This window comes from Cricetulus griseus, chromosome 4 (genome assembly GCF_003668045.3).
Source record: "Cricetulus griseus strain 17A/GY chromosome 4, alternate assembly CriGri-PICRH-1.0, whole genome shotgun sequence".
In the NCBI taxonomy this organism is placed as follows: Eukaryota; Metazoa; Chordata; class Mammalia; order Rodentia; family Cricetidae; genus Cricetulus; species Cricetulus griseus.
In genome coordinates, this window is record NC_048597.1 from 102,213,035 (window position 1) to 102,239,028 (window position 25,994).

The 25,994-nt window shown below is 46.3% G+C and overlaps 2 protein-coding genes across 5 annotated transcripts; both read left to right on the top strand.

Annotated features, from left to right (window-relative positions):
• Positions 1–311: 311 nt before the first annotated feature.
• Positions 312–9,753, top strand: Gpn3 (GPN-loop GTPase 3). 4 transcript variants are annotated; one of them, XM_035443299.1, is made up of 9 exons: positions 312–465; positions 2,310–2,516; positions 3,933–4,146; positions 4,236–4,403; positions 5,846–5,970; positions 7,830–7,945; positions 8,080–8,176; positions 8,957–9,085; positions 9,172–9,753. In XM_035443299.1, exons 1-9 carry the CDS (start codon positions 418–420, stop codon positions 9,232–9,234), a joined length of 1,167 nt encoding a protein of 388 aa, XP_035299190.1. In that variant the 5' UTR covers positions 312–417; the 3' UTR covers positions 9,235–9,753. The 4 variants fall into 4 exon arrangements, with proteins under 4 accessions (XP_035299190.1, XP_027269846.1, XP_035299191.1 ...); XM_035443300.1 differs by having other exon boundaries at positions 327–415; XM_027414045.2 differs by lacking the exon at positions 3,933–4,146 and having other exon boundaries at positions 313–465; positions 2,310–2,418.
• An 854-nt stretch (positions 9,754–10,607) lies between these two features.
• Arpc3 (actin related protein 2/3 complex subunit 3) lies at positions 10,608–25,008 on the top strand. Its single transcript, XM_027414053.2, has 7 exons — positions 10,608–10,852; positions 15,558–15,657; positions 19,183–19,259; positions 21,698–21,766; positions 22,644–22,770; positions 23,902–23,996; positions 24,730–25,008. Exons 1-7 carry the CDS (start codon positions 10,847–10,849, stop codon positions 24,790–24,792), a joined length of 537 nt encoding a protein of 178 aa, XP_027269854.1. The 5' UTR covers positions 10,608–10,846; the 3' UTR covers positions 24,793–25,008.
• Positions 25,009–25,994: the final 986 nt, after the last annotated feature.

Here is a 25,994-nt window from a genome sequence, read left to right on the forward strand (position 1 = left end):
AAAGCAAAAGGTGTCTCCCACCTCAGTATTCCAGACCCTCGGTGGATCTGCAAGTCTTAGGATGTCACCCTAGGAGTCAAACCCAAGAACCAGGGCACCGGCCTGAAGGAGCTGAGCGTTACTGCGATTCGTTGTCACCTAGGCAACCAGCCTCGCCTGTGGGCCAACTGACAACGGCCCGCAGCTCTCTCTGCGCACGCGTGAAGCCGCGTCTCCACCTCCTCTTTTCCGTCAGGTCACATTTCTCAGAAATTTTGGCTCTTGGGACGCTCCGTAGTCGTAGGCGTAAATACCAGGGACGAAACAGTGATCTGGGTCGCGATTGGCTGGTACCCTTGTCCCCGGAGCTCAGGGGAGCTCGCGCGAAGGCTGAAGGGAGTGTGAGCGCCGGCGGCCGGGGGAAGGCGGAGAGCCGGTATGCCTCGGTATGCGCAGCTAGTTATGGGCCCCGCGGGCAGCGGGAAGGTGAGGCTCGAGGAGCTGCGGTTCGTGGGCGTCGGGGCTCCCGGGAGCCCTGGGTAATTCGCTTCCGCTCTCTGCTTGTTCCTTGTTTTTGTTGGAGGAGTAAAGGCAGCTTTACTAATTACTGGGGGGACAGGAGAGGTGGCTGAGCGCTTAAGATCTTGTGCTCTTCCAGGGAACTGGAGTTCGGGTCCCAGCACACACACAGAGCTGTAACTCCAGCCCCAGGCCTCCACGAACAGTGCATTCACGTGCAGGAACCCACACAACACACTTTGTTTTCTTAGCTTTTTCGAGACAGGGTTTCTCTGTGTATCTTTGGAACGTGTCCTGGAACTCATTCTGTAGACCAGTCTGGCCTCGAACTCACAGAGATCCACCTGCCTCTGCCTCTGCTGGTATTAAAGGCGTTCGCCACAACCGCCCGGCCTGAAAATAATAATATTAATAGGATACTTTTGCTCCAGGAACTGCTCTGGCCGTCCCAAGTGTTTTCATAACCACTCCCTAGCTTAAACCTATACTCATTCTACAGAAAGGATAACTTTTCAAAGTCATACGGTTCTGGCCAGAATTTGAGTCCGTTTTTGACTCATTTCGGTACAGGCCCTCTGTCACACACCCAGAATAGGGTCTTGTTCTTCACTGTTCCTCAGAAGTTTGAGCCTTGGGTTCCATCCCAGCACTCGAGGGAGGGGAGTGGTGTAGAGAGGGTGGTTGGGATATGGACTTCTGATACTTATCTGGCTTGTGTACACTGCCCAAAGAGACCAGAAGAGGGTGTTGCTTGTGGAAAACCCAGGTCTTCTGCAACAATAATAAATAAAAAAATTAAGTTAACTAATTACTTTTGGAGACAAGAGTCTTAACTGTGTGGTCCACCCTAGCCTTAAACTCATGGAAGTCCTGCCTTGACTTTCTTTGTGCTGGGATTATAGGTAGGCACTCCCACGTCTGGAAAAAGTTACTTAGAATTTTGTAATTACCTTCGTATTATGAGAAATATAATATTTGGTTTTTTATTTATTTTTTGTTTGTTTTGGTTTTTTGAGACAGGGTTTCTCTGTGTCTTTGGACGCTGTCCTGGAAGTAGCTCTTGTAGACTAGGCTGGTCTTGAACTCATAGAGATCCACCTGCCTCTGCCTCCCGATTGCTGAGATTAAAAGCTTGGGCCACCACTGCCTGGCTTGTTGTTTTATTTTAAATTGTGATATGAGTTTCCTTGTTTTGTTTTGAAACAGGGTTTCTCTGTGTAGCTCAGACTGTCCTGGAACTCATGTGTAGACCAAGCTGGCCTCCAACTCAGAGATCTACCTTCCTTTGCCTCCCATGTGCTAGACTATGTTTCCTTGTAAATATATATTCGGGGAATAATATTAGGGACACTAAACACAGTAGAAAAGACAAAGATAATGATTACATATCAAGTCTTCGGAGGTGTTGTGTCACTTGAGTATTTAATAAACACAGGTTCTGAGTACCAGAGTTATGCATGTGACTCTGCAGAGCCTGTAATCTATTTGGGAAGATGCATAGCTGGCATGTCAATCATAGTACATTTTGATGTATGAAGGGGTGGTCCCAGTCAGAGAGAGCAGTGTGTCAAAGGGAAGCATAGTGGAAATCATTTGCATAATCTAAGTTTTGGACTGTGTTAAAGTTCTCTGAGCCCAAGCCACATCTTGATCTATAGCTCTGTTTTGACTGCCTTCCCAGCACTTTTCCCAAAGGTGCAGCTTTGGCCTGAGTGGACACTGCCCCAAAGAGTGGCAAAGTCCCCTGGGGGTGTGAAGGGCGGCACCACACTTGCCCCGTGTGCTAACCACCCCACCTTGTCATGTTACAGAGCACCTACTGTTCCACCATGGTTCAGCACTGCGAAGCCCTCAACCGCTCTGTCCAGGTGGTCAACCTGGATCCAGCAGCAGAGCACTTCAACTACCCTGTGATGGCTGGTGAGTCCTGCACAGCGTCCCCTGGCACTGAAAGTGGGCTGCTCAGCCCTGAGGGTGTGTGTTCTTGGGAAGCTGCTAGAGGAGGTGACATCAGTGAGGTGAGAGGAAGGCACAGCTTCAGAACGGACAAGGGGGAAGTTTTCATGAAAGAGCTGCTGCTCACCTTAGGTCCAGCTGAGCAGTTTGTCAGACAGTGATAGAAAGTGGCTGTTAGATGTGGGGACATGGTGTCATTGCCAGCTGAGGCCAGTGTTAGCGGGGGAGCAGTGGGGCTGAAGGCAGGTGGGAGTGGACTGGAGTGAAGTGGCAGGTGCTACAGTGTGGACACTGCCATGGAACATTTTTATTTTTTGCTTGAGATTTGAAATAGAATTTCATGTAGCTGAGGCTGCCCTCAAGCTCCTTGTATAGCCAAGGATGACCTTGTACTTCGAAACTTTTGCATTTGCCTTTTGATGGCTGGGGTTACACACTAGAGCCGGGAGTGTGGTCATGAGGAGAGTGTGGACTGCTAGGTGGAGTCAGGGAGCAGGCTGAGGAGGGGTGGAAACCACCTTCATTGCTCTCAGAGAAAGGCAGGCTGTGGCTTCCAGATCATGTGGGTGAGAGCACTAAAGCTGCCTTAAGTGAAAAGATGTATTAGAAGGACCTAGGACCTTAAGAACCCAGGAGGGAAACTGTATGAGATGAGAGGCCTGCCCAAATTAACAGGAGCCAAGACCAACTTCATGTCGGTTTTATTTTGATTTCCAAAATGAATGAGAACTGTCTGTATCCCAGGATATTTAATACTTTTCTGTAGGTAAGTCACACAGTTCCCATCCTTCCAGCATGAGTGAGCTCTGGAGTTAACTAGCTTCCTTGGGTCATCTAGTTAAGAGATAGAAGTTGGCTTCATTTTAGTTTCCTTCTTGATACAGTTAATACACAGCTGAATGGTCAAAATGTGAAGGACACAGGAGGAAGTAGGCAGGAAAATCTCCCTGATGGTGGCCCGGCAATGATACCGCTCCTTGGGGCAGCCCATGTTACTAGTTTCTGATATGTTCCTCCATAAGCAACTTGTGCATCTAAAATCCAGCTTGAGTGTATAGTCATGTGTGTGTGGTGGACTTCTGTGTTTTGTTTTGTGTTTTGGATCCTCTTACCTCTTTCTCCCAAGAGCTAAGACTATAGTGGACCATCAAACCAGCTTTTTTTCTTCCAACACACACACCCAGTTCTTGCAGGAAGCTCCATGCCTTGAAATTTTCACTTAATGATACAGCTGGGAGATTATATTATAGCAGTGCCTAAAGAGCTTCTCCTTCAAGTTGGGCATGGGGAGCACACCTTTAATCCCAGACTCAGGAGGCAGAATCAGGCTGATCTCTTTGAGTTCGAGGACAGCCAGAGCTACATAGTGAGACCCTGTCTCAAAAACCCAAACACGCAAAAAAAGAGCTTCCCCTCCCCTTTGTCTGTGTGCATAGTGTTCTGCTGTGTAATATCTGTGCCGTAATTTATTTGTTCAGTCAGATGTTGTAACTCCACCTACTCCTTTGAGGCGGGTTCTCCACCTGAATCTGGAGACAAGCCCCAGCAACCTTCCGTCCTCCACTCCTCAGCACTGGAGTTACAGACATGTCTGTGCCCAGCTTTTTACATGGGTGCTAGAGTTTCACACTCAGGTCTTAATGCTTGTGCATCAAGCACTCTTCATCTCAGGGCGTCTTCCCAGCCCCACAGGTGAGTTCTTTCATATCTGTTAGTCACTACTAAAGAGGATAAAAGTTCTCTAGGTGAATACTCATTCCGCTCCCTGCCTGGCTCTCTAGACATCCGGGAACTGATCGAGGTGGACGATGTGATGGAGGACAGTTCTCTGCGGTTTGGTCCCAATGGAGGATTGGTATTCTGCATGGAGTACTTTGCCAACAACTTTGACTGGCTAGAGAACTGCCTGGGACACGTTGAGGACGATTACATCCTTTTTGACTGTCCAGGTATGTCAGCCACTTTAATGTGCTGTTTGCCCTGAAGCTGTGATGGTTGTGTCCTCGTGGGGACAGTAGTAAATGACTGCACTGAGGAGCTGGCTCCAGTTTATCCCTTGAGTTCATCAAATGCTTACTGAGAACAACTTTGAGAATAAGGGAGCCAGGGCCTGTGCCATGGAGCTTAGGATCTGGTGGCAAGCAACATAAACAAAGTCACTCCATGATTAGTATTTGTGGCAGGTGACTCACAGAAGGAACATGGGCTATTCTGAAGAAGAAGGGTTCAGGAGGCCACCGGTCAATTGTCCTTTAAGCTAGTCTGGTAAGACAAAATTAAGACAACTGTGCAGGCAAAGGGCCGAAGACAAGATGCAGTAGGCAGATTGGAGGTCAGGATGGCTGGGGCACAGTGAGCAGAGGTGTTGTGAGGTGAAACTGGTAAAGGGTAGGGAATGCCACCCAGCTTCCGGAGGGGAAGTATGAACTTGGATCCTGACCAGCTTTTCTCATCTTCGGACTTTGCTTGCTTTCTTCCTCTTGCTTTTAATTAAACACATGGACTCCCACAAAAAGTGTGTGTGTGTGTGTGTGTGTGTGTGTGTGTGTGTGTGTGTGTGTGTGTGTGTGTGATGGGTACTTAAGGGTGTGAATATTTCTAAGCTGCACACCCCTTTGTGCTTGGATTTTTGCTTTTCTTTGTTGAGGGTTGAACCCAGGGCTAGTTCATGTCAGGCGGGCAGTCTGCCATGTGGTCACATCCCTAGTTCCCAGCACTGGCAAAAGCTGAGGTGTGAAAATTGATATCTGTTCCATGTTCCCATGGTGGCCATACCTTAGGTTGTCCTGGGAATCTGTTAGTCCCCTTACCAGCTGAGTGCAGGGCATGGAGAGGAGCTCAAAGGTTAAGAGCACTTGCTCTTCCAGAGGACCTAAGTTTGGTTCCCAACACCTATGACATCCTCTTCTGGCCTCCACAGGCACCTGCAAACACCTGACATGCAAACATACATAATTCGAAATAATAAAACTCTCAGGAAAAAAAATGCAGGAAAAACAAAACTCAAAGAAGAAGCAAAAAAAAAAAAAAAAAAAAAAACCTTAATGCTGAGTCTGAGAGGTGATACAGTCACAGAGTGCTTGCCTAGGCTGCTTGAGGCCATAGTTCAATCCTCAGCATCACAGACACCACCTGGATGTCATAGTAGGATCTGACTTCCTTCTCTCTTCAGTACCAGGATTGAATTAAGAGCTTCAAACACACTAGACATACATCATACCACTGTGTGCCCCTACTCCTTTTACACCGTCTCTGCAGCTTCCTGGGTGTGCACACGTGCTGCAGTAACCGGGAGCATCCCGTGTGTGCATGAGCTGTAGTAACTGGTAATGTCCCATGTGTACACGAGCTGCAGTAACCGGGTTACTGTGTTGTGGTGTTCTCCCTGCAGGTCAGATTGAACTGTATACACACCTGCCTGTGATGAAGCAATTGGTCCAGCAGCTTGAACAGTGGGAGTTCCGAGTGTGTGGAGTGTTCCTTGTTGATTCTCAATTCATGGTGGAGTCTTTCAAGGTATGAGGATGAATCACTTGTAGATTTTTCGGTCCTGGGTAGAAAGTGAACATCAGTCTCTGCTCATTCTTTATGAGTCTGAACGTTTCATAGCCTATACCATTTGTTTAGTATCTTCAATGATGAGATTATTATGTGAATATTTGTTTGACTAGAAAATAGGTTTGCAACTGGGTGGTGGAGCACACCTTTAATCCCAGCACTCAGGAGGCAGAGGCAGGTGAATCTCAGTTTCAGGCCAGCCTGGTCTACAGAGTGAATTCCAGGGCAACCAGGACTGTTACACAGAGAAACCATGTCTTGAAAAACCAAAAAAAAAAAAGAAAATAGATTTGGGATAGATGTGGTGGCACATACCTTTAATCCTAGCACTCAGGAGGCAGAGGCAGGAGGATCTCCTTGAGTTCTGGGCCGGCCAGAGCTCCATGTCTATAAATAAATAAATAAATAAATAAATAAATAAATAAATAAATAAATAATTTAGACAAATAAACAAATAAGAGAACTGCTTATGAGGCAGATGGGCACTGTATTAGATGTGTATTTTAAAATATTGACCTGGGGAAGGTGAGGAAGGGCTGGGAGGGGAAACTGGTTGGGATATAATATATGAGAAAAGGGAAAAAAAAAAAAAAAAAAAAAAAAACCTAGTGGCTCTAAGATGGCTCAGTGGTTAAGAGCACTGGCTGTTCTTCCAGAGGTGGCTGAGTTCAATTCCCAGCAGCCACATGGTGGTTCACAACCATATATAATGAGATCTGATGCCCTCTTCTAGCATGCAGACATACATGCAGGCAAGAACAGTGTACACATAATAAATAAGTTTAAAAAGAGAGAGAGAAACACAAATCCTTGTGTTGAAAGAACATGGATGTGTTTTGTTTTTGTTTTTGTTTTTTTTAAATTACTGAGCAAGGTATGTGATTTATTGTGCCTGCAATCCCAGTCAGTGCTTAGGAGGCTGAGGCAGGAGGGTTTACTGCAAGTTCAGGACCAGCCTGGGCTACATAGTAAGGCAGTATCTCAAATATAAGGATTTTTTTTAAATCTATTTTTAGTTTTCTGAGGCCCTTTTGTCCAGTTTAGGAGTTATAGACTCAGTTTTCTCAGTAGTCCTGAGGGTATTAGTGGGAAAGAAGGCTAATGTCATGGTCAAAGTCAAGAAATGTAATCTGGGCCTGGAGACATGGCTCAGCAGTTAAGAGCTCTGGCTGTTCTTCCAGAGTACCTGGGTTCTATTCCCAGCAACCACATGGCAGCTCACAGCTGTCTGTAACTCCAGTTCCAGGGAGCCCAACATCCTCACTCAGATATACATGCAGGCAAAACACCAACAAACATGAAATAAAAAAATAAATTTAAAAAAGAACTGGGCATTGGTGGTGCACACCTTTAATCCCAACACTTGGGAGGCAGAGGCAGGTGGATCTCTGTGAGTTGGAGGCCAGCCTGGTCTCCAGAATGAGTGCCAGGATAGGCTCCAAAGCTACACAGAGAAACCTTGTCTCGAAAAAAACCAAATAAACAAATAAATAAAAATAAAAAATTAATTAATTAATTAAAAAGAAATGTCATCAATGAAGGTTGATTTATTGTTGGGTTTGGGATAAAGTATTTCTGTGTAGCAACAGCTGGCCCAGAACATGCTCTCTACCTGCTCAGATGGGATTAAAGGCCTGCCACACCCCTCTGGTCACATAGATGAGGTCACATCTTCCCTTGTCTCCTCTGGGGCCAAGGCTCTGCCACCTCCTAGCAAGCAAGGTTAGTATCCTGAGTCATATATATGCCAGTATCCTTCCAGTGAGTCTGGGTGCCCTTGCAATAATTCATCTTTTTTGCACTCTTTTCTTCTCCAGTTTATTTCTGGCATCCTGGCGGCTCTAAGCGCCATGATTTCTCTAGAAATCCCACAAGTTAACATCATGACAAAGATGGACCTGCTGAGTAAGAAAGCCAAGAAGGAAATTGAGAAGTGAGTTCAGGGCTGTCTCTCCCCAGTGGGGCTCTGTTTGGGATGAGCCTTCTGCCCCACCTAGACAGGTTCCGAGGTATCCGTCTCTTCCCTCATGTAGTCCTCCTCCTTTGTCTCCCTTCTCACCTATACAGGTTTCTAGATCCAGACTTATACTCTCTGCTAGAAGATTCAACAGGTGACTTAAGAAGCCAAAAATTCAAGAAGTTGACGAAAGCTGTGTGTGGCCTGGTAAGCTTCACAGTGCTTCCTTTCAGACCTTCTTGAATGACTCCTCAGGTATCTGCCACGGCCAGCTAATGTCTGCCCACAGCCAGCTAGTGTCCACCTGTGTTTGAGCCTTCACACTTTCATCACTTCAAGTGACTCTGGAATTGAGATGGGTACCAGTGAAATAGCATCTGGTTACCTAGTAACCAGCTATGTGCTATTGAGTCAGAAGTCTGTTTCCAGCTTTCCCTTTCCTAGTCCAGTGCATGTGTGTATTTGCTTGCTTATTTGGTTTCCTTTATTTGTGTGTGCATGCATTTGTGCCAGGAAGACAAGCTTCGGGAGTTGATTCTAAGGATGAACTTGGGTTGTCAAGCTTGGCAGCAAGCACCTTTACCTGCTGAGCTGAGTTATACTTTTTTTTTTTTTTTTTTTTTTTTGAGACAGGTTTTCTCTGTGTAGCTTTAGAACCTGTCCTGGAACTTGCTGTGTAAATCAGGCTGGTCTTGAACTCACAGAGATCCACCTGCCTCTGCCTCCTGAGCACTGGGATTAAAGGTGTGAGCCACCACCATTCCACTCCACTTCTAAGAGGAGAGTGTAAGAGTAAGAGCCATTGCCAGGCTGTGGTGAAACATGCCTTTAATCCTAGCACTTGGGAGGTAGGTGATGTCTGTGAGTTCAACGCCAGCCTGGACTACACAGAGAAACTCTTGCAAAAAAAAAACCACCCCGGACCCAAGATGGAAATGATATGCTGTATACCCTCAAGTGACCCTCTTGTGAACCACACTCCCATAGATTGATGACTACAGCATGGTTCGGTTTCTGCCATATGATCAGTCGGATGAGGAGAGCATGAGCATCGTGCTGCAGCACATCGACTTTGCCATTCAGTATGGGGAGGACTTGGAGTTTAAGGAGCCAAAGGTAGCTTGGGATTCGGGATGTGAACTCTCTTGAGGTCCCCTGAGAGGAGGGAATTCATTTTCTGTTTTGTCTTTCTTTTGTGTCAGGAACAGGAAGAAGAGTCTTCCTCCATGTTTGACGAATATTTTCAAGAACGGCAGAATGAGTGAGGTTGACTACACAGTGGCCATCTGATTGTGACCCTAGGAATGCTTTTGGAAGAGGTGACCATGGGAAGCAGCTGCTTGTAAACAATGCTGGTCTCTCCCTGGAGTGAGCCTGGATTGTGCTCTGAGCTCTGAAACCACTACTCTTTCAAGAAGAGATTTTATTCTGACAGCATCATTTTGGATTTAAAAAAATTGAAGTAACAATTTATGCAGAGACTTTATATAATATAAATCAACCTGCCCTACACATCTCTTGTTCTTGTGTGTGTGTGTGTGTGTGTGTATGTATGTGTGCACACTCCAGTGCACTTGAGTCTAATTTTAATTTTATTTACAGTTGGATTTTTGTTTTTTGAGGGATTTTCTTTTGATTGATTTGTTTGTTTTTGAAGAGGTACAATTATTGTAACAAAACATATCTCCAAATGAAAAAATATTGGAAGGGTATATATACATGAATCTTATTTTCCCAAATCAAACATTATTTATACAATTAAAAATTAAAACTGTGTTTTGAGATATGTATTTATGAATGTATGTGTTGGAAAGAAATAGGTCCTCCCTTTTTTTGTATTTTGAGAGTGTTTCTCTGTGTAGTCCTGACTATCCTGGAACTCACTCTGTAGACCAGGCTAGCATCGAACTCGGAGATCCCCTGCTTCTGTTTCCCAAGTGCTGGGATTAAAGGCAAGTGTTACATGGATGGGCAGTGGTGTTGCACTTTACTCCCATGGTGGTCCCTGACTGTCTCAATGTGACAAGGAAGACAGGGAGATGAAACACCACAAGTAGACATCATAAAACTGAGCAACCAGGAGTGATGGGGACCACACCTGTGATGCCAGCATAAAAGTATTCAAGAGGATGGCTCATAAATTCAAGACACATGTATCCAGTTTGAGACCAGCCTGGACATTGTAAGAATCTTCCACAAGAAAATAAAAATAGGGACTGGAGAGATGGCTCAGCAGTTAAGAGCACTGACTGTTCTTCCAGAGGTCCTGAGTTCAATTCCCAGCAACCACATGGTGATTCACAACCACCTTGAATGAGATCTGGCGCCCTCTGCTGGCATGCAGGCAGAAGACTATAATAATAAAATCTTAAAAAAGAAAAGAAAAATAAGGGCCGCCGAGATGACTCAAGTGCAAAGGTACCCGGAGACCTGAGATCGGTGCCCAGAGTCCCCATGGTGGAAGGTGAGCACCAACTTCGACTCCCCACGTGGGCTGCGGTAAAAATAAAAACTTGACAGTGGAGGAGGATAAATCAGGGAGCTGAGTGGTACCGGATTTGAAACAGGCCAGGGAATTTAAAAAAAAAAAAGCGGGAGGTGATTATTAACCTCTGAAGGACTCTTTAATTGTAAAGCTGCGTGCGCGCGTTTTATGAATGCGCTACACACTCAGCCTATTGCTCGCACATCCCTGGCGTCCTTTCCGGTCAGAGCGGTCGCAGCAACCGGGAGGCGGAAGCTAAACCGGAAGTGCATCTCTTCGCTTCGCCCGCCTCTTCCGGCTCACTTCCGCCCACTCCACCCAGGTTCGCTGGCCGGAAGCGTTCCGCTTTACCTGGGTCCTGCTTCTCTGGATCGAATCCGGACACCTCCAAAATGCCGGTAAGGCTTCGAGCCCCGAGGGTGGAGAGGCGAGCGGGGCAAGGGCCAGAAGAGAGGCGGGAGGCCGCGGTAGAAGTCCGGGGAGAGAGAAAACAGCTGCCCTGCTCTCCAGCCCCAGCCCTTTGCTCCAGTCCTTTTCTCGCAGGGCTGCTTTCTTCCTAGTCCTGCAGTGTTCCCAGATCCCACCCGAGAGCCTCGAAGTTAAGAACGACGGCTTTTAACTTATTTTTAAATCTAGGGTCCAGCTTCCCCTTTTCTCTCCCCGTTGTCACTTCCACTTCCTCCTCCGCCCCATGGAGTGGGTCAGCCTGCTGCTAAACACCTGTCGGGCTTCGCTTCCCTGACCGATCCCTACCTCGTTCTCCCTGCTGTAGCTCCAGACCACGATCGAGACAGCGCTGGTTTCTAGGAGTTTTCTTTTTCGTGTGCTTTCGAGTGGGAGGAAAAATTGGTGATGGGCGATGTGTCTTGACATTTGACTGCCGGTCTCCATCATGGGTTCTGTTTTGCAGATTAGTAAAGGGATGCGTGAATAAATCCACATTGGACAAGCATCCCTGAACTCTCACTAGGAAACCAGCACTGTTAACAGCAGCTACCAAGGCCTGCTCAAGGAGCTTACAATTAAACCGTCAGGGGAAGGAACTCGTCTGCAATTTCAGAGCTGGGAAGGGTTAGAGATCCCTGAGGCTCCTTGTCCCAAAACTAAAGTGGAAAAAGCAGTTGTGGAAGAGACCTGGCTTCCATGTGTAGATGTACACATACACCTGCATGCACACATGAACACTTATACACTACACACAAACATGCATGAGTGATGTATGGACATGTGCAAAGAAGAAAACCAACACAGTACCCCATGACAGAGAGGGCACCAGGCTGGTGTAGATACGGTGTACTTGGGTCAAAAAGGAGAGCAAGTGTAAGTTTCAGCTCTGTGTATGTGTTTTAGCAGTGCTGGGAATTGAACCCAGAAACTCATGGCAGGCTATATAGATCCTCTACCACTGAGCTATATCCCCTCCTCCTTTTTACCCTATTTTGAGGAAGGGTCTCATAAAGTTGCCCAGGCTGGCCTTGAACTTGTGATGCTCCTGCCTCAGCTTCCCAAGTAGCTAGGATCACAGGCCTGCATCACCAAGTTCAGCTTTGTAAGGTTTATGAGTCTTGATGAGTCTTAGAGTTGCTGAGTGTATGTGGAGACCCAGGGTTACTGTCCAGATGAGACCTTCATTCCCAGGATGACACTATGAAGTAGATGTCCTTATTGTGATGGTTTTGCTGAAGGAACTAGGGCTCAGAGAATTAATGTGACTTGTGCAGTGTTTCTCACAAGAAGTGAAGCCAGAGTTTAAGCCAGAAAGGAAAGCTCTGTGCTCATTCCAGTTGGACACAGAAAGTTCTGGACTTAACCTATGATAATTTATTTTATGTCTGCTTTCTCTGTTAGCATGAAATATCACATGTGTGCCTATATATGTGATATTTGTGTGATATATGAGATCTCATGTCAGGGCCTAGAGAGATGGCTCGGCAGTTATGAGTGCTTGCTGCTGTTAGAAGCACATATACTTGGTGTCACACAAAGAAACACATAAACAAAGCAAAAGCAACTTAACAGCAATTTTTTTCCAAAAAAAACCCAAAAGATGTACCATGACCTGGACACAAACAGAGTTAGCAAGCACAATGGGATGGGGTGGGTAGTTCACATAGTTTTTATTCTCACTCAAGTAGTGACTGTGTCTTTCATGACTATCTAGTTTTAAAAGAGTCTTCACGTAGGAAATGAAGGGTACGGGAAAGGGTCAGCCCCTTGGGCCACCAGGTTCTAGCAATGTAGCAATGCCTTTGGATAACAGAAGTGGTACCAGGTGGGGAGATTAAAAGATATGTGGAGGTGCTGGGCGGTAGTGATGAATGCCTTTAGTCACAGGCAGATCTCTGTGAGTTCGAGACCAACCTGGTCTACAAAGCTCCACTGAGAAACCCTGTCTCAAAAAACCAAAAGAAAGAAAAAGAAAATGTGTGGAGAGATGGCTTAGGGATTAAGAGCACTGGCTGCTCTTCCAGAGATTCTGAGTTCAATTCCCAGCAACCACATGGTGGCTCACAACCATCTATAATGGGATCTAATACCCTCTTCTGGCATACAGGCATACAAAAAAATAGAAATAAATTTAAAAGTTTTAAATGTACATAAAAGATTTACTAGGTGGGGCAGATTGGCTCTTGAAGGGCTAGCTACCATTGACATCAGAAAAGCCCTATTCTCACACTGCTCTTAATAGAGCACTAGAATTTTGTTCCCAGCATCCATATCCATCAGCTCACAACAGCCAGGTCCAGGGAACCCAACAACCACTTCTGAAACACTCTGGGCACTGTATACACATAGAAATCCCCATACATAGACACAATACATATACATAATTAATACATTTGTTTGTTTCTGGTTTTGTTTTGAGACAGGGTTTCTCTGTGTAGCTTTTTTTTGGAGCCTGTCCTGGCACTCACTCTGTAGACCAGTCTGGCCTCGGAACTTACAGAGATACATCTGCCTCTGCCTTCTGAGTGACTGCATTAATGGTGTTCGCCACCACTGCCCAGCCATTAGAATATTCTTTCATCTTAAAAAAAAGTTACATTGTCACTCATTTTATCTTGCACAAAAAAAGTTGCTTAGCTATCATTTGATGAATGAATGGTTTTGTTCACAGCAGACATAAAAAGCAAAACCAGGAACCAGCATGTGAAGTTGTTCATCAGTACGACTTTCCCTGTCCTTTAGCTCATACCTACTCACCAGAGGTGTGGTGTATCTTACTCCTTTCACAAGCTTAGAAAGAGGCTAGTGGGAATTGCGGTAGAGTTTAGCTGGTAGAGCACTTGCCTCATGTGCCTGAAACCAGTACTGTGGTTATCTAGACCTATCATCGCAGCACAGGCACTGGGGAGGTAGAGATGGGAAGATGCCCTCAGAGTCCGTCCTCACCCACATAGTGAGAGGTTGAAGGGGTGGGGGTGGGGAAACAGGCTCAAGGAAGAGTCATGCAGTCTTGATTGGAGACAGATAGAGGAAGTGGCAGATTTCAAAACTAGGGCTTGGGTCCTGGCTAGCTGGAGGATGGGAAACCTGTTTTGTGTGGTTTCTTTTGTGGAATGCTCCCACCAGAAGGAAACACATCCTCACATACCACATTTCTAGCCTAAGGATATAATCCCAGGAGGCAGAGGCAAACTGACCACTGTAAACTTGAGGTCTGCTTGGTCTACCTAAGGAGTCCCAGGCCTGACAGGGCTGCTGAGTGAATCCCTGTCTCCAAAAGAGCTGGTGCTGGGGAGAAGGAAGATTCAATTGGCCAAGTGCTTGCCACTCTAACATAAGGACTCCACAACAGTAGCCAGTCATGGCAGCAAACCCTATAAACCTAGTGCTGCAGAGGAAAACAGGAGGGTCTCTGGGTTTGTTTGCTGGCCATGGAGCCAGTAGATGAGCTTCAGTTTCAGTGAGAGCCCCTGTCTCAGATACAAAGGTGGGGACACATTGAGGAAGACACCTGACACTGACTTCTGACCTCTGCACACAAACACATGTATGCCTACACACATGTGCCCCCAGATCCATGAAGACAAACATACAAAATAGTAATAAGATAGAAGAGAATGTTAAGTACATAGGCAGCGGGCTGGAGAGATGACTCAGCTGTTAAGAGCACTGACCGAACTTCCAGAGGGCCCCAGTTGGATTCCCGGAAACCACAAGACAGCTCACACCTGTCTGTAACTCCAGTTCTAGGGGGTCTGACACCTTAACACAGACATGAATGCAGGCAAAAACACCAGTACATGTGAAATAAGATTAAATAAATTGCTTTTTCAAAAAAAGGAAGAAAGGCCGGGCGGTGGTGGCGCACGCCTTTAATCCCAGCACTTGGGAGGCAGAGGCAGGTGGATCTCTGTGAGTTCGAGACCAGCCTGGTCTACAAGAGCTAGTTCCAGGACAGCCTCCAAAGCCACAGGGAAACCCTGTCTCGGAAAAACCAAAAAAAAAAAAAAAAAGGAAGAAAGAAAGAACATAGATAGTAAAGCCAGATGTAGTGGCACAGGCTTAGCACTCAGGAGGCAGAAGCAGGCAGATCTCTGTGAGTTCCAGGACAGTCTGATCTACAGAGTGAGTTCCAGGACAGCCGCAGCTACACAGGGAAACTCTGTCTCAAAAGCAAAGCAACAACAATAAACAAACAAAACACACACACACACACACACACAAAAAAAAAAAAAAAAAAAAAAAAAACAGTAAAGCCTATGGTGGTGCACACATTTAATCTCAGCACTCAGGAGACAGAGACAGGTAGATCTCTATTAATTCTAGGCCAGCCTAGTCTTTGTAACAAGTTCCAGGACATCTGGGGCTACATACATAGCAAGACCCTGTCTTGGAAAGAAAAAAAATAAGGACATAGGCAATGGTAAAATGTAATTTTAAAATGGTGATCTCATTGGTGCTAATTACCTCTTTTGCATATCTGATTTAGTTTGGGGACATGGCTGTGCTAAACAACCAGCTGACAGAATGTCTCAGAATCTGCTGCCTAGTCCCATTGCTGCTGCCACCCCTCTCCTCCCAAAGGTGGTCTTGCTGGGTGTTTTCACCGGGTGACACTGGTTCTCTTTCTCTTTGTTCCCTGGCTTGCCACTTCAGGCTTACCATTCTTCCCTCATGGACCCTGACACGAAGCTCATCGGCAACATGGCGCTGTTGCCCATCAGAAGTCAGTTCAAAGGACCTGCCCCTCGAGAGAGTGAGTCCCTGTGTTCTTTTCCATTTGGGTGCAGAACGTCCAGCCAGCCTCTGACATGAGATGAAGGAAGAGCACAGCAGGGTCACTTTCCCTCTGCTGTGTGTTACACTCTACATCTTGAGACATCACAGTTGCGCTGTCCCTTCACACTCTTTCAGGGTGTGTGGGTGAGCCAGAAGAGGAAATGTGGGCTGGGGGTGCAGCTCTGTAGGTAGAGACCTTGCCTAGCATGCAGCAGGAGAGTGTCGGTTCCGCCCAGTTCACTGTGAGCCAGGTGTTGTAGCGCACACCTGTAATCCTAGCACTTGGGAGGTGGAGGCAGGAAGAGCAGAAGTTCAAAGTCATCCTCAGCTAGTTCCAGGCCAACTTGGGCTACATGAAACCTTGTCTCAAAAAAGGGAAAGAGGAAATGTGTTCAATTCTGGCCGCAGTCCCCACAGTCACTGTCAGTCAGGTTAGACTAACTGAATGCCAGGTCCTCAGCCTTCTTTTGTCATCATACTGGAAAAAGACAAGCAACAAAAAGTATTATATGGGCACGGTGCTGTACCCAGGAGGCTGAGATAGGGGGTAGCTGGAGTCTGGTAGTTCAAGACTAGCCTAAGCAACACAGGGAGACCTATCTCCAAAACAAGAAAAATGAACCCTTGCCCATTACAGCTATTACTGCTCTTGTCAACTTTTAAAAAAGTCGTTTGCTTTAGGCTGTGTACTTGTTTGTATGTGAGGGTCTGCATGTGCCCCAGCACACAGGTGGAGGTGAGATTATAAACCACTTCGGGTTCTGACATCAGTCTTGGGGCTCCCAACTCAGCTTTCTCTGCAAGTGCTTTTACCCTCTGAGCTATCTCCATGGTCCACCCCTTTGTCTGTTTCTTAGTCTTAGGGTCTTTATTTTTCACCAAACCCCAGTGTTAGACCTTTTTTGGGGGATATGTCAGAAGAGGTAGAAACTCTGGTGGGCATGGAAGTGAAACCAAGCTAACCTCAGTTAGTATGACCCTCCGCCTGCTTCCCTAGTGCTGGGGTAACAGGCGTGTGTCCCATGCTTCAATCCTAACTCTTCCCTATGCTTTGAAACCCTGTTCATTTCTATTCTTGCTTTTGTTTTTCTGAATTTTCTTTTTGTACTTCTAGTGTTTTTTGTTGTTTGTTTGTTTGGTTTGTGGTTTTTTTCTTTTCTTTTTTGAGACAGGGTTTCTTTATGCAGCCCTGGCTGGCCTGGAACTCGCTCTGTCTCCCAATGCTGGGATTAAAGATATGTGTCGCTGCCAACACCAGGCCCAGAAGCCCCTTTTCAAACCTGAAGCTTTCTGACATGTTCCGAGATGTTCCGCTCGGTGTTGGTGTCATTTCTGTTGTCTCAGACACAGCACCCCAGAGCCTGCAAATGTCTGGCTCGAATTCCAGACACAGTTTCCAAGACCAGTTACAATTCCCAGCTGTGTCCTCGTCCCTTTGCCCTTCCTCTGCCAGATGATTCGTTCACCTTGACCTCCTGTTAGGTGAATTTGTTTTCAGTGCTGGTTGAAACATAAATAAATTCAATAGATTGGGCGAGCCACCACGTGTTTTTCCTTGATTCTGAGTAAGAGTAGCCAATGGGGAAAGACAGACATGAGAACAGCAACATTAAAAAGTTACAGCCTGAAGAAAAGGAACGTTGTCCCAGTTTGAGAGGAAGAGCCATTTGTCATATGGTTACAGATTACACATTGTACCAGAACAAGCCACCAACCCAGAATGGAGAAAACATTAACCACCTTCAACACTCTTGACTCCTCAGGGAAGAATGAAACCCTGAGAAACTGAACAAATGAGGGGCTCCTTTCCTAGAAGGGCTGGAACTGTTAGAGTAGACGTCTGTGCTGTGAATTGTCTTAGCATTGATGGGATGAATTTTGGGGCAGAGGCACTGCCCTGTGGTAAAGCATGTGCATGGCGTGTCTGAGGCCTGGGGTTCAAGATCAGCTGCAAAGAAATCCTTCCTTCCTGTTGTACAGGTATCTTTAGGTGTCTTTGTGTTCTAGGTCCCCTCTCCTCTGCCATCTCCTCCCAGCTGCTCAGGAGGCATTTCCTTTTCTTGAGAGCAGACTGCAGAGAAGGCAGCTAGAGTAAAAGTCCCGCTGGCTCCTTCAGCAGAGGAACAGGCTGGGTTGTAATGGAGTCGCGCGCGCGCAGGGCTGCAGCCTCAGGGCTACTCTGCCTTGCTCCATTCAAGAACAATGGCAGCTGAGGACAGGAAGTGGCAGAGGCGCTGCTGCAGCCAGCTGCTAGATATCAGACCCAGAAAGTCTGTCTTTCCAAAATGAAGGAGAGAGAAGAAAAGGTTGCTAAAGAAATTGTTTAATGAGATCTGTGTTTGTCCCAGAGTGCGTCTGGCTTTCTTCAGGGTGGCCACTTAGGACAGCTCATGCTGTATTTAAGCCACAGTTTCCATAAAAAGAAAGAAAGTTATCTGAACCCCAATATTCCAAAATACTTTGAGTATTTCCTCTGAAACTGCAGCATGAGGGTTCAGATAAAATTATATTGAAAATGTTTTCCCTTTTCATAGCACTTCGTTAGACCATTGGGACTGGAGGGATGACTCAGTGGAAGGATTGCTTCCTGCTCCTCCAAAGAACAGAGTTCAGGTCCCAGCACCCATACTGTCCTCACAACCACCTGTAACTCCAGCTCCAAGCGATCTGACACCCTCTTCTGACCTCTGTGGGCATTTGCACTCATGTAGCATTCTCTCTCTCTCTCTCTTTCTCTCTCTCTCTCTCTCTCTCTCTCTCACACACACACACACACACACACACACACACACACACACAGAGGTTTAGTTTTTTTTAAATAGAGTTAGCCTGTGTCTCAGCCCATTTCTATAAATGCATTGAAGTCTTAAATGGTTACTAAAGAGCAATAATAGTTTGTTCTGGGTGATAAGACTTAAGATGGTAAATTTCTTTTTAGTTGATTAAACTTGTTTTTCTAATGAACACATTTTTTAAAAAAGGTAGTAAAACTAAAAATAAGCCACATTGGTGTCTAGAAATAGTGTTGAAGACTGTATTTCAGTAGTCTTATATATTTTTTTAAGATTTATTTTTATTTTATGCTGGGTGTTGGTGGCACATGCCTTTGATGCCAGCACTCAGGAGGCAGAGGCAGGCAGATATCTGTGAGTTTGAAACCAGCCTGGTCTACAGAACGAGGATGGGCTCCAAAGCAATACAGAAGAACCCTGTCTTGAAAAAAACAAACAAAAAGATTTATTTTTATTTTATTCGTGTTTTTGCCTGCTGCCTGGTGCCCTTGAAGACCAGAGGAGGGCGCCAGATCCCCAGGAACTAACCCAGCTCCTCTGGAAGAGCAGCCAGTGCGCTTGCTCTCTCTCTCTTTCCCTCTCTCCCTCATTTTACTTTATCCAACACCAGATCTTGTGATAATTCCGCTTGGAGACCTCTCCTTACAGCTTCTGTGGGTGGGTGTTTGCCTTTGGTAATAACTCTGCCTTCCTTCTTGTTTCCCATTTAGCAAAAGACACCGATATTGTGGATGAAGCCATCTATTACTTCAAGGCCAATGTCTTCTTCAAGAACTATGAAATTAAGGTAACTTCCAGAGCCTGGATGCTTTGTTTACAGATGGGGATAAATTTCTACCTTGAGTCAGGTGGTGGTGGTACAGGCCTTTAGACCCAGCACTCAGGAGGCAAGGGCAGGAGGAGCTCTGTGAGTTTGAGGCCAGCCTGGTCTACAGGGGGAGTTCCAGGACTACACAGAGAAACCCTGTCTCAAAAACACAAAACAACAACAACAACAAAAACCCTACTTTGAAGTCAGGTTCAAAACAAAAACCTACTGTGAAGGTTAAATGAAATGATGTGTGTGATTTTAGAATTTGAAAACAAGGCTGGGTGGGAAATGCTTTGGGTTTTTTTGTTTTGTTTTGTTGATATTGTTTATTTAATCTCATCATTTGGGAGGCAGAGTCAAGTAGGTTTGTGTGAATTGGAGGCCAACCTGATCCATATAGTGTTTTCTAAGACAGCCAGGGCTCTGTAGAGAGTCCATGTGTCAAAAACAAGAGATTATTATTATTATTATTATTATTATTATTATTATTATTATTATTATTTTGTGTGTGTGTGTGTGTGTGTGTGTGTGTGTGTGTGTCTCTGTGTGTGTCTGTGTGTGTCTGTGTGTCTGTGTGTGTGTGTACCATGTATGTGCTGTGCCTTCAGGGGCTAGAAGAGGGACCTGGGAGTTGAGTCCCTTGTAACTCAGGGTAGAAATGACTGTAGCTATCATGTGTGTTTTGGGAACAAACCCAGATCCACTGAAAAAGCAGTTGCTCTCAACCACTGAGCTCCCACCCCAGCCCATATGCTATCTTTTATTCTTTCCCCTTCAAAATCTTTACTGCTCTGCAGGCTGAATGATCCACTGCCTCTTTTTACAAATAAACTCTGTTGGAACACAGCCATGTCCATTTGTTTATGTATTAGCTGTGGCTGCTATCATACTAAACAGTGGTTGACCAGCCACAACAAAGACTGCAGTAGCCACAAAGCCTGAAAAGCTTATTATCCAGCCTTGACAGAGTTCACCAAGCCCCAGGCTAGGCACATCTGTGTTTACTTAATATAAATTAAGCACCCAGGAGGTGCCAGGCCATGTTTATGGATAACTGGTCAAAAGTCTCATATGTTGTTTGTTCATTTGCTTTGAGACAGGGTTATGCTATGTAGGGCTGGCTGGAACTTGTTATATAGGACACACTGGTCTGGAACTTAGGGTAATCCTCCTGCCTCTGCCTCCTATTATTTTTTTTTGTATGTATTCAGGTTGGACATTGAGGATAAGTTACTGTCATTCCCACACTTGGGAAGCTGAAGTAAAAGGATTGTTGTGAGTCCCAGGCTGAAATTGTGTTTCAAAACATAAAAAATAGTGCCCTCCCTCCCTACTCTAGAAAACAAGCAAGCTTGAAATGTTCCAGAACCCTAAGCTACAAATTGGATTTTGGAGTGTTTTGGATTCAGGTTGTTTAACTGCTGAAGTCTGTGCAGATATTCCCAGATCCAGACCATGCCGCCTCTGGAAGACTTGTGGTCCCAAGCATTTCAGAGGGGTAGTCTACTGCACTGCTGTGTCCTGGACCCAGCTGGGATAGAGGGGAGGGAAACAATGACCTGGCCCTTCCTGGGACCACTTCCTCCCTTCTCTCCCTGTGAGGAGGGTGGTCAAGGGGATAGTATAGGGCCTGACTGTAAAGAGGACAGATGAACAAAACATCTCCTGCGCTACTTTGATGAGCCAGGCACAAAGAAGGGCAAGGAATGTTCTGGACAGTGTAAACTGTGTGACTTCAAGCTCTGCTTGCTGGACTCTGGGATATCAGGATCCAACAGGATACGGACTCTCCGGCGCTGAGCAGCGTTTCTGTAGCTAACAGCTAGCTGGCTTGTACTGTTTGTGAGAGGTGTGACAGGGACAAGCTGGATGTAGCATTTCATTCACCTATAAGGAGACAGAGCCTGGAGGATTGTCTGGGAGAGGCCAGCCAGGGCTATGAAGCAGAGAGCCTATCTCAGAACAAAACAGAGGGGTGGGGTGACCTTTTTCTGACTATAACTGTAAAATGACCTGGGGTACAGGCCACATGTGGTCAGTAGTCACTGTCTTTAGATTCTCTTGCTGGTAGATCGAGATGTCAGGACTGTGGAGGTCTGTAGTGCTGTCCTAGAACTTGTCACGTGTGAAATGACTTCTTCCACTGCCAAGGAAGGGATGTGTCTCTTCTGAGACACACAAGGGAAAAATGGTTTTTAAAAATGAGCCACCTAAGCCAGGCAGTGGTGGCGCACACCTGTAATCCCTGTACTCAGGAAGCAGAGGCTGGCAAATCTCTGTGAGTTCAAGGTCAGCCACACAGCTGGGCTTGGGGAGACCATGCACCCTGTGGGTTGCCAATGGATAATGAAGGCAGAGATGCTCTCAAGTGTCCATCTCACTTGGCCATTGTATTGTTTCCTTTTCCCTTGCAGAATGAAGCAGACAGGACCTTGATCTATATCACACTCTACATTTCTGAGTGTCTAAAGAAACTCCAAAAGGTAATGAGGCACAAAGGACAACAGACAGCGACAGGCTATCCCTCCAAACCACCGGGTCTGCTAAGACCAGAGGACAAGCCCAAGATTCTCTGCTGTGGGTCTCTGAACCTGTAGGGGACCTGACACCAAGGAGGGCTGTGAGGTGTTGTACATGTGGAGAGAGGAGTCTCTTTTATCCTCTGAGAACAGTTGAGCATTTGCATTGGGTGTGGAGTGAACAGGCCATGTTAGCATTTCCCCCACTTAAAGGCTCACAGTCCTCATGTATTTGAAGGAGTTGACTTTGAGACAGGTGGTGGTGTCCACGCCTTTAGTCCCAGTGGATCTCTGTGAGTTTGAGGCCATCCTGGTCTATAGAGCTAATTCCAAGACAGCTGTGAGTGTTTCACAGAGAAACCCTGTTTCAGGGGCAAAGGAAGAGAGATGACTTTGAAATGTGTTTATGCTTATCACTAACTACTTCAGAATTTAACTAGTAAGAGTAGGGCCCAGTGTGGTGGAGCACACTTTTAATCCCAGACTCTGGAAGCAAAGGCAGGCAAATCTCTGCTAGTTAGCTAGCCTGGTCTATATAACAAGTTCCAGAACAGTCAAGGCTACACAATAAGATTGTCTCAGAAAAGTTAAAAGAAACTAAAAGATATTATTGTGTGCATTTATGAAGAGAAATGTCTGCCTGTATGGTAAGTTTGGTTTTCAGTTTTTTAGCTATTGTATTCCACTGTTGTAGTTTCTCTGGTTTTATTTTTTAGAAGCAGTATTCTGAAGAGGGCTGCAGGAAGGGCACTCACCGTTACAGTCCTGGCAGCTGCTTATACCAAACAGTTGCAGTTTGGGAATTACTCTTTTTATTACCAAATCTGTCCTTTGATTTTAGTGCAATTCCAAGAGCCAAGGCGAGAAAGAAATGTACACACTAGGAATCACGAACTTTCCCATTCCTGGAGAGCCTGGCTTTCCCCTCAATGCCATTTATGCCAAACCTGCAAACAAACAGGAGGATGGTAAGATGGGACTGTGTATGTGAAGTGTGTGTGTGTGTGTGTGTGTGTGTGTGTGTGTGTGTGTGTGTGTGTGTGTGTGTGCGCGCGCGTGCGCCTACATGCATGCTCTCTCTTGCATGCAGCCAGCCCCTCTGTCTTGTTTTAGATGTTGATTTGTGGTTTTTTGATTGTTTCTTAGATGTGATCTCTCTCCCTGTAGTCCAGGCTGGTCTTGAACTCATGATCCTTCTGCCTCAGCCTCAGAAGGCTCTGCCACCATGCCCAGCTTCTCTGTCTCCCTTTCTACCCACTCCTTTTCTTGTCTTGATTGGTATTCATTTTTTGTGTATGGTGTGGAGGCGAGCCAGTATGTGTAGGTGTGAATGCACTTGTGGGCATGTGTGTGTGGAGGCCAGAGGTTGGCGTTGGGTCTTCCTTTATCATTCTCCACATCACATATTGAAGCAGGCACTTCCACTGACCCTGGAGCTCACTGACTCTGCTAGTGTAAGCTGGCCAGCTTGCTCCAGGAATCCCGACTCCACCTCCCAAGGTCTGGGATTACAGGCCAGCCACCATGCCCCTCCTACTTTTATGTGGGTGCTGAAGATCCATGCTCTGGTCCTCAAGGTTGCACAGCAAGCTGCTTCTCCACTTAACTGTCCCCCAGCCCACTGACTGGTGCTCACGTGGACAGTGGGGCCCTTAGCACGCACGTGTTGCCTTACTTTCACAGAAGAGGAAGAGCTTGCTAACAAGTGTAACATACAGAAACTGTGGAACCAAAATGAATGTAGTTTAAAACCATTTGGAGTCAGTGAGAAGGCTCAGCCAGTAAAGGTGGCCCATGCCAAGCCTAACAGTCTGAGTTTGATTCCTGGGAGCCACACGGTGGAATAAACCAGTTCCTGCACAAGCGTACACTGGAGTACACACACACACACACACACACACACACACACACACACACACACACACACACACACACACACACACACGTATGGAGAGAGCGAACAATCTGGAGCAGCCTTTCTTTCTCTAAGCTGTCTGAATGTGTACAGACACCTGGCTACGGTCGGTGTCTAGCCGGAGTCTAGCTGGACAGGCAGTGCGTGCGGCGTGTCTCCTCACATGCAGATTTCGTTGTTTCAGAAGTGATGCGGGCATATCTACAGCAGCTGAGGCAAGAGACTGGACTACGGCTCTGTGAGAAAGTGTTCGACCCTCAGAATGATAAACCCAGCAAGGTGAGCCCTCTGATTGGACCTTAGCCCTTTGCCCTTTTGACCCACTGAAATCTTGTGTCACAAGAGCGCTCATTTCTGCCTGACCTGGAGGACTTGGAGAGGGCAGGGCTCACTGCACCACAGTCAGTGATGAACAGGTTCCATTCGTGCGCAGGGTTTCCATATGGGGTGTGTAGTCATTCCTTGATAGCCATTGGATCCACACTCTGTGGGTATTATGTAAAGTGGCATGGTGTTTATGTATGACCTGTGTGCATCCTCTGGGCTTTGAAATGCCTCAGGTCACCCACACCCAGAGTACACCAAATGTCATGTCAATGATGGCTCTATTGCATCGAGTAGGGAACAGTCACAAGGAGCAGAGTTTGCGTGTGCTCAGTACATGGTAGGGGCCCTGGGCGGGGAGGGGTTTGGACAGTGGTTCCCCCGGGCTTGAACCGGCCACACAGACAACCAAGGGTGACCCTGAGCTCCCCTTACCTCAGCCTCTCTAGTTCTGCAGTATACAAATGAGTCTGCTGCTATCTGTCTGCTGTGGGTGGATGTAAGCCTATGGGGAGCAAGTGAGCACACTCACCCACTCTGCTGTGGCCACCTTTAGTTAATGTAAAATGCCAAACTAGTTGAGATACCGTGTGTGTCATAAATTGACTGGAATTCTGGTCTGCCTGTAAGGTTGCACTGTGCCCTGACCCTGACCCTGACCCTGAGTTCTGTCTTGTGCTTTTGACAGTGGTGGACTTGCTTTGTGAAGAGACAGTTCATGAACAAGAGTCTCTCGGGACCTGGGCAGTGAGTGGAACCTGGGCAGCCACTGCCTGCCCTGGGCAGCATCACGTGAAGGTGTACACAGTCCTTTGTGTCTGTTCATAACGTATCATGGAGCAGAAGAGAATGTGTCTTTGCCGGAAAAGCTCTTGATCAAGAATTTGGGGGGTGGGGGGTGGGTGATATGAATTTTCGGCAATTTCAGGCTGGTACTTAATATGTAATAAAGGTCACTGCTGACTTAGACATTGAATTAAAACATTTTTGAAATAAAGCTTACACGGTACCTTTTATGGGAATGGAGTGGGTGGGGACCTGGTTTGTGTATTATGATTTGGTTTGTCTTTTTTCAGACAGCCTCACTGTGTAGTCCCAAGCATCCATAACTCATTGTGTCTCCAAAGTGGGCCTTAAACTCCATATCCTGCAGCCAGGCAGTGGTGGTGCACACATTTAATCCCAGAACTCAGGAGACAGAGGCAGGCAGATCTCTGTGTTAGAGGACAACCAGGACTACAAAGAGAAACCCTGTCTCAAGAAGAAAAAAAAAAATCCTCCTGCCTTGATTCTCTATCCTAGGATTGCAGGTGTCCTCCACTGTGCCAGCCCCCATCATAGCCTTTTAAATAATGAACAGTTTGGTGGTTGTCAGTATATACGTACGGTTTTACAACCATAACCTATATCTAAATGCCACAATCTTTTTTTTTTTTTTTGAGACAGGGTTTCTCTGTGTAGCTTTGGAGCCTATCCTGGCACTCGCTCTGGAGACCAGGCTGGTATCGAACTCATAGGGATCCGCCTGTCTCTGCCCCCTCCCCCCCCAGTGCTGGGATTAAAGGCATTCGCTACCACCGCCTGGCTGCCACAATCTTTTTATCACACCCAAAAGATGTGCCTTTAGCAGTGACCTTCCTCCTTTGCTTCAAGGTGTTCCTGTCCCCAGCTTCTGGGCTAATCTAATCTACTCTCTGTCTTCATAGCTTTGTTTATTCTAGATATTTCATATAATATAGAGTCCTGTAGTGGATAATGTAGCCTCCGAGTCTGGCTTCTTTCACTTGGCACAGCCTCTTCAGTGGTGTTCCTTTCATCCACGGTGTTGTGTCCATGCACAGTGCATTCCTTTTTATGGCTGAGTAATACTCCGTTTTGGTGCAGATCACATTATATTTATTCATCCGTCACCCAGTGGACATTTGTGTTGTTTCTATTTTGGAGCTCTGACTA